At 28.0% G+C, this 14417-nt stretch overlaps 2 protein-coding genes across 2 annotated transcripts; both read left to right on the top strand.

Moving 5' to 3' along the window:
* Positions 1–890: 890 nt before the first annotated feature.
* Positions 891–4794, top strand: LOC130961364 (ribonuclease 2-like). The gene is made up of 9 exons (XM_057887210.1): positions 891–1408; positions 1778–1806; positions 2216–2289; positions 2650–2751; positions 2861–2864; positions 3197–3288; positions 3629–3790; positions 3937–4027; positions 4444–4794. Exons 1-9 carry the CDS (start codon positions 1158–1160, stop codon positions 4494–4496), a joined length of 858 nt encoding a protein of 285 aa, XP_057743193.1. The 5' UTR covers positions 891–1157; the 3' UTR covers positions 4497–4794.
* Positions 4795–5853: 1059 nt separating this feature from the next.
* On the top strand, positions 5854–13774 carry LOC130961363 (cytochrome b561 and DOMON domain-containing protein At3g07570-like). The gene is made up of 5 exons (XM_057887209.1): positions 5854–6091; positions 8756–8964; positions 9892–10297; positions 12241–12527; positions 13347–13774. Exons 1-5 carry the CDS (start codon positions 5947–5949, stop codon positions 13590–13592), a joined length of 1293 nt encoding a protein of 430 aa, XP_057743192.1. The 5' UTR covers positions 5854–5946; the 3' UTR covers positions 13593–13774.
* The last annotated feature ends 643 nt before the right edge of the window (positions 13775–14417 follow it).

The raw sequence follows: 14417 nt of genomic DNA, 5'->3' as shown, positions 1-14417 counted from the left end.
ATGATAAATTAAAAAAAAAATCTCGTTGGGGAGTCATTATCTGTATAATGTGTAAAATACTACTAATTTTTCAAACACAATATACCCATACTATCCAGAATAACCATGCGAGTACCAGGGATAATAAACATCTATATCCTACTGAATCAAACATCATTAAACTCCCATTATACAGATTGTACATATACTCAATTGGCTTCCTATACTTCCTCTTAAAAAATTTAAGGATCTAATCACCATTAAATAAAAGAGAAAGTATAGGGAGTCAATGACCTAAGCGTACAATGTGTACTATGGAAGTTTAGAAAGTATTAGAGATATGACCATTAGTGTTACATTGTCCTATTAGGTTACGTTTTTGGGATGAGTGATTTCATGACATGGTATTAGAGTTCTAAATTCGAAAGATCAAGAGTTCGATCCTTGGTGAACCCCAAAATCAGCTTACTCTAAATAAAAATAATAAAGCTCACGTATGTCAATGATTAATCCTTTTTTAGAAGAACAATTCGCATGGTTTTGATGGGAAAAAAAAAAATCAATCCCATACAAATTTGAAATGTAGCATCTAGTTTTGTTTCCAAATTCCAACCCAATCCAATCCAATGAATTTTGATCCAAATTATTTCTGTTTTATTGGATGGGTATAATACTATAATTAAAATTTTATTATAAAAAATAAAAATAGTTTTAACTTTTAAGTAAATAAATTGTTAAAATTCGATCATAAAATAATACTATTATATCATATTCAGCATTTTGAATCGAATAGATTTTGGTAAATAAATTTGAAATCCAATTCAATCATGCAATATATAAAAAATGAATCCAAACAAATTTAAATTGATATGACATTGATTGATTTTCAATTTATATTAGATTTAATAAACAATTATTGAGCAAAATCATATCCGAATCACAAAATTGGAGGGAAGAGAGAATATTCCAATTAGGGTGAGTTCCGTTCCGAGTTTCGTGCGAAACCTGGATTCTCGAGATTCGCGCAATTCAAAAATTTTTTTTCAACTTCACCAATTGACTATTTTCCTTCGATCTTTTCTTAAAATATCGCATTCGAATTCACGTTTTGCATATTCCGATTGCAAAGCGCCAAACACAAACCAAACAATTTTATTTTATATTTTTCACCATTGACGATGACTCGCTCCTCCGATCGAGCTTTTCTTCTCCTTCTGCTTCTCGCCGCCGCCGCCGCGGCGGTGGTTGTCACCGCCGATAGTGGCTTTTCGGTGATGGAAGAAGATTTGGATGAAATTGAAAGCGTAGTTGGAGGAGGATTAGGGAAGAAGCAGAGAGAGTTCGATTATTTCGCGTTGTCGTTGCAATGGCCGGGAACTATGTGCAACGGTGTCAAGAAATGTTGCACCAAAAACGGTTGCTGCAGAGGGTAAAGTTTCTCCCTTTTCTTCTTCCTCTTCCAATTTTGTTCATTATTGGTAATCATTGATAGCATTGCTCTTTCGTTTTGTTAAATGTTATATATTTAATTTTTGATTTTTTCCTTTTGTAAGTAAAAGTCAATGTTTTTCGGAACTCAGCTTAAAATTCTGAAGCAAATAAATGATAGGATTGAAGATGAGCTAAGCATACATCAATTTATAGCTACAAATAATGCCTATGATTAAATGGCTTTTAATATAGATATGATTTACAATGTGTGTCTTGTTATATATATTTGTTGTTTTCATTGTCTTATATAACAAATTCAACACTTGAGAAGTAGCTGACATATTTTTGTTTGTGGCTTCCTTTTCAGCGCTGACACTCCTCAAGTATTCACCATACGTGAGTATGAGGTTTTTTTGCAGTTATTGTTTATTTCTTTTGCAAATCTTGACCATTGGGAAATTCTGATGATGTTTTGAACACAGACTAAGAAGTTGACTTGCATTTGTTTCTGATTGTGAGAAGTGCTTTTACAACTTGATTTTGTTGTATAACTACAAAGCTGAAAACAAATTTTAATCAGAAGCTATTCTGTATGGTTTTTTGTTGTTAAAATAGTTGAAAACTGAATTTTGATTATACAATTATGTCAAAACTTATTTATTTTTTTCAGCAGGAAAAAAAACGGAAACAAAAGCACCCTAATTATGCTGTGTCTTTTGGATTTTTAAAATTGTTTTTCATTCTTAAAAACTCTGGAGTTTTCTAAAACGAATATTTTACGGGTTTCTATCTAATTGTATGACAGATGGACTCTGGACTGACTATAATGATGGAACATGGCCAGAATGCTGCAATGGACCGAGTTTTAATCCAAAAGAGGTATTTGGTTATGTGACCTTGAGTTACAAACCATTTGATCAAAAATCAATTATATTTGTTTTCATGGATTAGCTGTCAGCTGGTTGAAATTTTTGAAAAGAATAGAACCCGTACCTTGCCAAGTTATATTAGAAAGTTGTAGCAGATGTTTTTACAGCAATTGTATTGATTGAAGAAAGTAAAGGCATTTTTACATTTTTTTTTGTCGCAACTGCAACTTTGACCTCTATTACTGGTTATACATTTGTGTTTTGGTTATGTTGATGTTACTTTTACTTCTTTTGTTGGACTCTACTATCAGCATTGCTATCTTCAATTTTCACTTTTTTTCTAATTCCTTTTGTTCCGTCTTTTGTTTAGGTAGAGGCATTGCAGAGTGCTTTAGATCGATATTGGCCGTCGTACAGCTGTAGCAAAACATCAAATTGCCATGGCGGAAAAGGCACATTTTGGGGTCATGAGGTGGTCATTAAAAATTACTTAGTTTCATGTTTAAACTCCAGTTATTATGGAATCTAATAGTGTGTCTTTTGTTCTATGTTCCTGGGGCTGGCGTGTTGCGCATTTGCAGTGGGGTAATAATCTTTCACACTTTTGCTGACTTACACAATTCAACATGTTTAGTGATATTCAATACTATTTTGCTTTTGACTGTAATAATTGAGCTGTTTTCCAAAAAAAGTCTGGTACATTTGGATAGAGTCTGTTACTTGCAACATTAAATTGGTACGCAAATGGTGTTCAAAGTTTCAAATATACCTTAAACAATAACATAATTTTCCTTGCAATAACATTGTGTATTTTTATTTTATTTTATTTTATTTTTCCTGATATTTTCTTTGAGACAGAATTTTGTGATTTCCTTGTATAAAATTCCAGTTTTCTAATATTGTACTTTCTGTTGCAGAGAAGCATGGCACATGTGCAAAACCTGTGATCCTAGACGAATATAATTATTTCTTGATAACGCTGAACCTCTATTTCAACTATAATGTTACAGTAAGTTCATTGGGCATATTCTTTTTCTGGTATCCATAAACTCCTTTATTATGAAATAATATCATAATCAAAATGCAACGATAAGTTAATCTTTTTCCTGCCGTACAAGATATCAAACTTGTTTTACTGAATAATGCATATCAAACTTGTTTTACTGAATAACACACTTTGAAGATTAAGGGTCCCTCCTGTGGCCGTAAAACTAGAGAATCTAACTCTAGTTAGTGGGACAAGACTTATGTATACCTTTGATTGTAAAGATTGAATGCATGGTTACATTTACATCATAGCGTACTCTCACTCGTTTTTTCTTTCCCTCTTTTTTAAAACATTGTTGCAGAAAGTTCTAAATGAAGAAGGATATGTTCCGTCTAATTCAGAAAAGTATCCAGTCGGAGGCATTATTGCTGCAATTGAGAATGCTTTCCATCTAACTCCTTCAGTAATATGCCAAAAAGATGCTATTAAGGAAATTCGACTATGTTTCTACAAGGATTTTAAGGTTGGTATTGGATTCTAGTCTGTAATATACTCAGCATATGAAAAACAGAACAACAAAACTATCTTGTGCAAACTTTAGAATGACTAGCTAAGTCTGTAATTGCCATGTATCCTATTTAAACACTATTTTTAATTATTTTCTTGCAGCCAAGGGATTGCGTTCTTCAAACCAACCGAATGGTTACTTCATCAGAATCCTGTCCTCAATATGTTAGCTTGCCAGAAATTAAATCATTGGGTAAGTCAATTATTGTTTCATCTCTGTACCAGTTTTTAACTACGAAAAATAATTCTCTCAAATTCTGCATATGAGTAGACTGATTGGAGGAAACATATTAGGGCCTTTTTTGTTTTATGTTATTATTTTTAGTCTATTATTTTAGTTTTTGTGAAGGAAAAAAGCGATAACAAGAAGAAATGAACAAATTTTGTTTTTTCATCTTTTTCTTCACATGATTTTAAAACCAAAACATGGAAAACGAAAATAGAAACCGAACGAGCTCATATTAGCCTCTCAAGTCTCACCATTAGCCCATTTTTGGTAGTCTTGAATGGGAATCTTGATCTAATATATAGCATATTCGATGAAAGTTTGATTAGAAGAACTCATTCCATTTACCTTCTCTAATCATCTGTGCTATTATGCATGTGCAGAGCATGGCTATGAAGATGGACTTGAAAGATCGGAATTGGCTGCTGCTCTTTGAGGCCATTGCATGCTGCTTCTTGTACCTTGCAAATGAACAAGGCCACATGAATAAATATGTGTGAATGTTGTTGTACCATTTATGTATTTGGAGACAGAGTTGGATTCTAGTTTAGAACTGCAAGGTTGGTTTGAGACCTTAAACCACCTTAGGTTAGCCAGAAAAGTGAAAGAAATGGATGAAAATTATTATTTTCTATAATATGGAAGCAGGGCTTTCATCTGTTTCTTTGTTACAATAAACCATGTTGATGTATCACAAGCAATTCGGAATAATATACTTATTCTAAATTAGTACATCATATACTTACTATATAATATGCATACGTCTCTGTTTCTTTACATACATTTTACATTTTGGGGAAACAACAGGAAAAAAAAAAACAGAATTATTTGATACACAACCCACCAATTAATTAGTGTCACCTAGTGGGAAAAAAAAAGACAAATTATTGAACAATAATTTAATGTGTTACTATATGGTCATAATTGAGAATGCCCTAGCACCAAGTTAGATGAAGTGTTGAACCATGGCAATCATTACATTCTTTGATTTTCTGCTTCAATAGGAACAGTAATGTTTTAAACCTTACCATATAGATCTTATGCCCTCATCTCAACACATTTTCCTTTCAATCTAAAACCACAGCAACATCCATAACAGAGAAACAAATGAAGCCATCTCTACCACTCCTCTTGGTAACTACAACTTTTCTTGGATTATTCTTTCTTCCAATTTCAGAACCAAAATCTGACTCATGCAACATCAATCTAAACCTCAAAGTTCCTATCCCTTTTGATATAACAAACCTTCACTGCCTTTCAGTGTGGGATTCTCAGAGTTTCATCCTCAGAGTAGGTGCACTACTTCTAAACTTCATCATATACATATTCTTCATACAAGTATGGTCAATTCTAGACGAATTCTCTAGTACTTAAGGCGACGTTTCGTTCTATAAAAACTTGTTTTATTATCTTGTCCTTTTTGCCCTACTTTAAAAAATTACATAAAATACTTAAAATTTGTATTCACATCATGACATAGCATTTTTAACTTATCTTCATTTTCTGTCTTTTATTTTCTGAAATTAAAAGCAACATAAAATGTTTCTATATTCTGACAGAACAAGAGCAATGTAAACATTCGTGTAATCATTTACTATACATGCATTTTTTTTTTGGAGCAGTATGTTCAAACTTCTAGAAACACTTGGAGCTTCATTCTCTCAACCCCATATACAAATTCTTACATTGCTATGGGGTTCTCAACCAATGGTGGCATGGTAGGTTCAAGTGCCATAGTGGGGTGGGTGGTATCAGGAGGAAAAGGTGGAGGGATCAAGCAATATTATCTTGGAGGGTATGCACCAAACCAAGTGGTTCCTAATAAAGGGAACCTTAATGTTGTGGCCAACTCAACCTTTATCACTTTAGAGTCCAATCATTTATACATGGTGTTTCAGTTACAAACTACTACTCAACCTTTATCTTGGATCATATTTGCCACTGGTTCCATTGGATTATTCCCTCAAGCACCAAGTTTTGCATTAACAAAACACCTTGACAAGATTTCCCAAAGAATTGACTATTCAAAAGGTTAGTATGAGTTTTAAGTTTTAACTCTTTTTAAGTATTTAAGAAGTGGTTTTATTATATATGGATTATTCTATTAATAACTCCTTTTAAGTATTCATTCATATTTACGAAGCATAGATTTTTTGCTGAATTATTGTATTTGCATATCGGATATATTTTAAATTTGATACTCATCGACACTTATCTGACACGTTTGTCTTCAGTGTTAATAAAAAATAAAAAAATTCTGAATACATTTGAATACACCTAAATACCATCACATATTAGTGTGTCAAGATTTTGAAATTAGTTTAGAAATAGCATATATATTATTATTTATTAAAATAAAAAAATTTAAAATACTTTATATAACTAAAAAAATACATTAAAAATAGTTAAAATATTATAATATCAATAAAATATAAAATATAATTATAATTTATTTAAAAATACTTTATGTGTATGTCGTGTCCCTATGTTTTAAAAGAAGTTAAAACTCATATATCTGTGTGTTTCATATTATATCATATCTCATGTCATTCGTGTATCATAATTTATGTTATTTTCATCAATGTGTTGTTATTTTTATTTATTACTTTTGAATTGTTGTTATTTAAGATAAGGATTTAGTAATTTGGAGTGATGATAGAGGGTTCTAAACATTTTGCTAAATACTAAATAAAGTAAAGTAAATGCAATAAACATTTTGATATCTTGGAAAAATAGTTAATTATTCCTTCTTTTAGTAATTAGCAAAATGTTTAGAGGTTATATTGCTTTGGTAAGTATATCTATCAGATGAATAATTAAAGACTTATACGTCAATATTTACTGTATATTATTTTTTATGATGATAACTTAAATAGTCACTAAATATTTTATTATATAATAGGATAAAATATTATTTTAGTCTTTAATATTTGAGTCAAATTTTAATTTAGTTTTTAGTGTTTTAAATGTCTGTTTCTATCCTAAAATATTTGAAACTAAATTAGAATTCGATTCAAATATTAGAGACTAAAATGATATTTAACTCTATATAATAATAATAATAATAATAATAAATCAAAATTAAACTTTTAAGATAAAATATTTTTACTTAAAAGTCATAAATAATAACTAGCTTTGTTTTGCTTTATTGTAAAGCAAAGTATGAGAAGGTAACATGCCATGTTTGTTAATTGACTAGTATTTGGATTTTGGATAGCACATTAAATTTTTCTTCATTTTTCCCCTTTTGGATTGCATTCTTTTGATTTGATTCAAGGTTAACATAAGTAGGTATATGAGATTAGTGGCTAAAGGCCAATTACACACGTCATCATAGCTCATTATTATGGTTGTGGTGGAATAATGTTAATTGCTTAATAATATATATTCTTTATTTAATCATGCATTCACCTAAATAATTTGTAGGGCTTTTACATGCATAGAGTTGGTGAGGGGTTTTTATCAAAGAGAGCAAATAATGAAAGAACCTAGTTTTTTAGATTTAAATTATAAAAAAAAACACATAACTTGGAGTCTTGAAACTGAAGGCATGTACTTTTGGGAAAGTAAAGAAGCAACACAATTATTGATTACTACTTTGACTACTCTCTTGGGAAGAAACTTTGTTGTTTGTATACTTAAAAATGTGAATGTCTATTTAACAACAAATAGAATTTAATATAATAAAAAAATAAGAATTTTACTGTAAGCACATATATATATACTATACTATTGCATGGTATATGAATATTTTTTACACCCAAAAAAAAATAATGGAGTATCTTAATTAATTAGTTGAAATTTCATTGTTGTGGATAATAATAATAATAATAATAATAATAATAATAATAATAATAATAATAATAATAATAATAATAATAGAGTTCTATTTAATATTTAAACTCTCACATTCATTCAATGGAAAAAATAATCAAGAACTTTAATTATTTACTCTCAAGTTATTATTTTCAATAATCATCCATGGAAGGAACTATGAAAGTAATTAAGGTATAAATTAAATTAATGATTAATGATACCCTATACTTCAAAAAAGAAAAGGAAAAATACAAAGGGGAAGTTCCTCCACCCACTCTCTAGTAGCTATAGAAGCAAATCTCCACACTTGGATGTTATCACATACATGCATATATATATATATATATATATATATATATATATATATATATATATATATATATATATATATATAATTATAATTTTAAAATCATAAAATTAAATAATCTAATAATGCATGGATACTATGTGCATTTCTTCAATGAATAATGGTCACTATTAAGTCAACAAAATATATGATTTTTTTTAATAATTGTCCCTGGTTTTATTAACATAATAATAATTATTATTATTTAGTAATTAACATAATAATTGCTTTGCTTCCTTGATCAAATAACTATTAATATATCATTCATGGATGTTTGACTAATGGTGCAAGTTAACTTCCACCAACTAATATACCATATATGTTTGTTGAAAACAATCATTGATATTATTAAAATATTAATACCAATATTAATACCTCTTTCTTGTAAACTTAGGAAAAAAATATCATGAGCCACAAATTAATACTTTTTGCATACAAATTAAACATAAACTATAGGGAGAATAATTAAGGAGATATAGAAATGAAGGCATCTATAGTATTCATCATTTTAACTATTTGTTTCCATTTTTCAGCAAAACTTGGAAGTTCACAAGGTGATAGTACTTCTAATTCTTCTTCTTCTTCATCATCACAAGCAAATGGAAATAATGGAAGCAATGGTTCATTATCATCACAAGGAGATTCATGTGGTTCAAACCTAAACCTAAATGCTCCTCTTTTCTTTGACACAACAAAGCTCATTTGTATTCCTGTTTGGAATACTCAAGGTTTCATCCTCAGGGTAAGTGCACATGCACTGGATTTTTTATTTTTTATTTTTTTGTTCTTCTAACTTTACAAATTTTGATAATTCATATTTTTCTTGCAATATCTATCAATTCCATCATATGACTGATAAAAATGACCTATAGGCTATACCTCATAGTTAGATTATTATCATAAGTGTGATTTTGGAGTCATTTTAGAGAAATTCTTAGTTACAATATTATTGAAATAAGAAATTAAAGAAAGTGGTGGTGCTTAATTATCATTCATATATTATATTTATTACAATTTTTTAAATTTTTTTGGAACTAATTAAAAATTTAGAAAAAGTAAGGCACAATGAATTTCAACAAAATTTATTTATTTAAGTAATAAAACATATTTCTTTTGATTTAGTTTATTGTAGCATTATTTTTTCTTAGTTGATGAAATATGAATTTAATTTCTTGGTAAGTTTTTAATTAATGTAATTTAGAGACGTAATAAATTTTCACAATAGTATATGAAAGGGGAAAATTATATTTTTACTAAACAAATAATATGCTTGATTAAATGACAATATACAAAAATTATTACACAATATAATGTATATACATACTAATAAAATAGATTTAATTTAAGAGTTATATTATTGTTACATACTGAAAATTTAAAATAGTTTTATTTTTTATATTTATGTTTGTAAAACTTTATGTTATTGATAGATAATTAATTGAATCAAATACTTTTATTGCATAATAAACCTAATTAATTAACCATTGCACACAAATTAATTATTCCATAATAAACCTAATTAATCATATATATATATATATATATATATATATATATATATATATATATATATATATATATATATATATATATATATATATATATATATATATATGTGTGTGTGTGTGTGTGTGTGTGTGTGTGTGTATATGAATATTGTTATATGCAGTATTATGAGAGTTCTCCAAATACATGGAGCTTCATTCTCTCAGCACCAAACCCTAATTCCTACATAGCAATAGGGTTCTCACCCAATGGAGGCATGGTTGGTGCAAGTGCCATAGTTGGTTGGATCTCAACAAATGGAGCTGGTGGAGGCATGAAACAATATTATCTAGCAGGGACAACACCTAACATGGTTGTTCCAGATAGGGGCAATTTAGTAATTCTAACCAACTCAACCTTAATCACATCACAATCCTCAACTTTGTACATGGTTTTCCAATTACAAACTAACCAACCTCTTTCAAGGGTTATTTTTGCCATTGGACCAAGTGGTACCTTTCCTTCATCACCAAGTTTTGCACTTTCCATGCACCAAGACAAATTCTCCATGACTTTGGATTACTCAACAGGTTTGTCATATCATTATCTATGTTTTTTGGTGACTATATCATTAATTCTATTACGTACACTAAAATCAGTCACTAAAATCAGCTATTAATATATTTTTGTATAAATATATATGTAATTTAATTTTTTTAATATATATTTATATTTTAACATATATTTTATACTGATAACTGATTTTGCGATGACTAATTTTATTATGTACGTAACATAATCGTATCATTATATATGTGTTTATGTGATTTAATTTAATTTGTTCTTTTCTCTTTTATGATGATCCTATTGTTTGATTGATTGATTAATATAATAATTAAGTAATTAACTACTAGATAAAGGAAAATGACAAATTCTTAGTTAATGGGAAGATTAATGGTCAATTTTGTAATCTAGTAGTGAGATTATTATATTAATTTTGTGCAATGGATTTGAATGGTTGGTTGGTTGGTAATGGAGTTGATTGTTTCATGATGATGTCAACATTATTAATTAAAAAAAAAATAGGAGTGAAAAAGGGTGTTTTCAAATTTAAATTATTATAATTGGTTTTTTTTTTATCTAACCCAAGGTTTTTAGATGTAAATTACAACTAATATAAGTCTTATAATAAAATGAGTAATAATTCATGTAAAATTCTTTCCTTTGGTATTATTTTCTATAGAAAAATGGTTTATTATTGCATGTTCTTATGAGAAAAAATTGATTATTTTTTAAAAAAGTTTCAAGATATAAATTACTCTATTCCATATATACTTTTATGCTTTTAATTATAACTATATATTCTAAAGTAGTTCACGTGGTTAACTTTGGCACATGATCACGAATTCACGATGGCCCATTATTGTCACTATCAAAACTGAATTTTGGTTGTTGATGAAAGGACTTTCTGATCTAATTAATAACCATATTGTTGCTATAATTAAAATAGGTTAGAATGTAAGATCCAAATCGACCCTCTACCAAAACCAACCTACATTATCTATAGTTCTATTATATCATGGATTTGGTGCCTTTTTTTTTATTAATACACTATGTTGTTGCTCCTTTTTCATTTAAATTTCTCTATTAAATAAGATAGATATTCCTATTAATACATTATTATATCACTTTTTTTTCCTAAATAACATGAAGAAGAGTGTTTAATTTCATTAAATATATTGGCGTTTGTGATTTTAAAAAATACAGCCACCTTTTTGAAAAATTTTACCCATTTAAACTTCTTTAATTGGAATATAGAGTAGTTGTAGGTTTACAAGCTAAGGAATGTGCTTATAATTTTAGAATGATTTATCTGAAGAAGATGTCCACACATATATCTTTACTTAAATTGAGAATAAAATGAAGAAAAAAAGTTATTAATCAATATTTTTAGTTATTAATTTAATTTTTTTAGTCTAATAATTTAATAACATATTTTTAGCCAATATTTTTAAATATTACTGATTAATTATTGGTTAAAAATAATAAATTTTACTAATTTTTTAATATTTTTCTAAAATAAATTAGTTATGAATTAAAGATATATTTTTATCCGTAAAATAGTCTAATCACATCCAAAGATGGATCTAAAAATTTTTTTTGGAAAGGATCAACATAAAAAATATAAATTAAAAAAATTAAAATTAAAAGAAGACTAAATTAAAAAATTAAACTTAATATATACAAATTATTAATTTTGGGAGCATCGTCCCCTTCCCATTAACTAGCTCCGCCACTAATCACATTATAGATTTTTTTATTTTTTATTTTTTGTAAATATAGTTTCTGCTAGAAAGATTTGTGACAAGTAACAATTTTCACATAATAATTTCTCAATATTTAATAAATCAATCCCAAGCTTTATGGATTCATGTAAAATTAAATTAAATATCATCATCAATTTTTTTCCTTTATATAATCACAGAATTAATTCATTATTAATATTTTATCCTTTTTTTTTAATCTAAACCAGGTTCAAGTAGTTCATCGGAAAACCCTTCTATGAACTTGAAGAAAAGCCATGGATTGTTGAACATAGTGGCATGGGGTATCTTAGTGATAATGGGAGCCATAGTTGCTCGTTATTTCAAGGAATGGGATCCATTTTGGTTTTATTTTCATGCTTCAGTTCAATCATTGGGTTTTATTATTGGAATAATTGGTGTAATTAGTGGGCTTGTTCTTAATAATCAACTCCAAGTTGATGTTTCTCTTCACAAGGCTCTTGGTATCATCATTCTTGTCCTAGCTTGCCTTCAGGTATATATATTCTTTATTACTTTATTCCTTCTTTTTAATTAATTAATATTTTTTTATTACTTCTTAGTAATTAGTTAATTTAAAAAATATAATTATTTTATGTGAAAATTTTCAAAAAAATAATAATTTGATAATATTTTTATTTAAATTTAATAATTATGATACAATATTATATTAAAAGATAAAGCGAATTAGATAGAAATAAAAAAGAATATAATAAAGATCTCTAAAATTAGGATCAAGAGAGGAATTAGAGTTTTCATCAATTACATTATGTATATCTATACTATTATCTCATATTTCTATTTATAGCCTAATTCTTTAAGTAAAATATAAGTCTAATACTAATTCTAATATTATTGATAATAAAAATAAGTAGTACATATCATGTGAAATTGTTTATCCTAAAATTAAAGGCTAAGTTGATAAGAAAAAATCGTACAAATGAATAATTATATTTTTAATATATTTTTTTATACAATATTTTTTTTTTGGTTAATAAGGAATGAATTTTAAAGATTGAGATAATAAAAATTTTGATATCATGTTATAAAGATTCTAATATCTGCGCAAATAAAAATAATATCATTTTCAAAAAAAAAAAAAAGCTAGTGGTTGTATTAAGATAGAATATATATCTCCATTTTTTTTTTTCAATTAAAGATCATAGACTAAAGATATATAGATTTGGGCATATAATTTGAAACAAGTAATATTTACTTATATTATTATATATATGAACCTAATAATTAAGATTTATAGAATAGTAATTTGTATTACTTTTGTTTATTATCATTATTATATATATTACATGTGCAGATGATGGCTTTGCTTGCTAGACCTAACAAGGCATCAAAAATGAGGAAGTATTGGAATTTGTACCATCACAACACAGGAAGAGTTTTGATTATATTAGCCATTGCTAACATCTTCTATGGAATTCATTTAGGCAGAGAAGGAAATGCATGGAAGGTTGGCTATGGAATTGTTCTTGCCATTTTACTCTTTATTGGATTCCTTTTTGAGATAAACATGTGGAGTAGTTTAGAAGAAGATGATGACTAAACTAAATTTTTATTATCAAATTTATTTCTTTGTAGAAATTGTATGTTTATTTCTTCTCATCATTATGAATTAAGTTTTTTGTTATTTGAAGGAAGCTAATTAAGTTCTTATTTATTTTTGATCATTTTTGTAATTTTAAGCTGTGTTTGGAATAACGATAAAGATCGAGAGATAAAGATAAATTTTTGTATTATGTTTAGTATAAAGTATATAGAATTAAGTTATATCTAAATATCTTATTTAATTTTAAGATAAAAATATAGATTGAAATATTTAAAATTACCAAAATACCTTTGCTATAAAACTCGAATCTCCTTCCATTAATGAGTATGATCAACTCTCTTTCTCCTTTCTTCTTTGTTCGAAGCCTCGAATTGTGCATGCCTCCTAGTCTCTGCAACCTCCGTCCAATCTGCTGCCGGCAGCACAACTCAGGCCCTATTAAAATATCCAATCATCATCCTCCTACTCTCTTGATCCTTTCTCCCGTGTTCGGATCCACTGTGCCCTCTCTCTCTCTCTCGTTTCGCGCCTGCCATTGTCCTGCATCTGTTTGGGTCGTGCCGCCATATTCAGGTCCATCATGCCGCCTTTGTTCTTTATTGTGCTTGTCGCACCACTTCAATTCCAGTTTTATGTTGTCTCAATCTCTCTCGCTACTCTTCTCTTTTCTATTATGATTTAAAATTTTTTTATTGAATCTGATTTTAATATAAGTTGATGAGATTGTTGTTGTTTTTTGGTATTATTGTTGTCGTTGGTAGATTTTGGTGATAGTAAAGGCGTGGTGGTGGGATGAGAGGTGAGGTAGGATTGGAAATGAGA

Source organism: Arachis stenosperma, chromosome 2 (assembly GCF_014773155.1).
Source record: "Arachis stenosperma cultivar V10309 chromosome 2, arast.V10309.gnm1.PFL2, whole genome shotgun sequence".
NCBI classification, from domain to species: domain Eukaryota; kingdom Viridiplantae; phylum Streptophyta; class Magnoliopsida; order Fabales; family Fabaceae; genus Arachis; species Arachis stenosperma.
The sequence above is the reverse complement of the archived record's forward strand: the minus strand, read 5'-3'. Positions and strand labels throughout refer to the sequence as shown.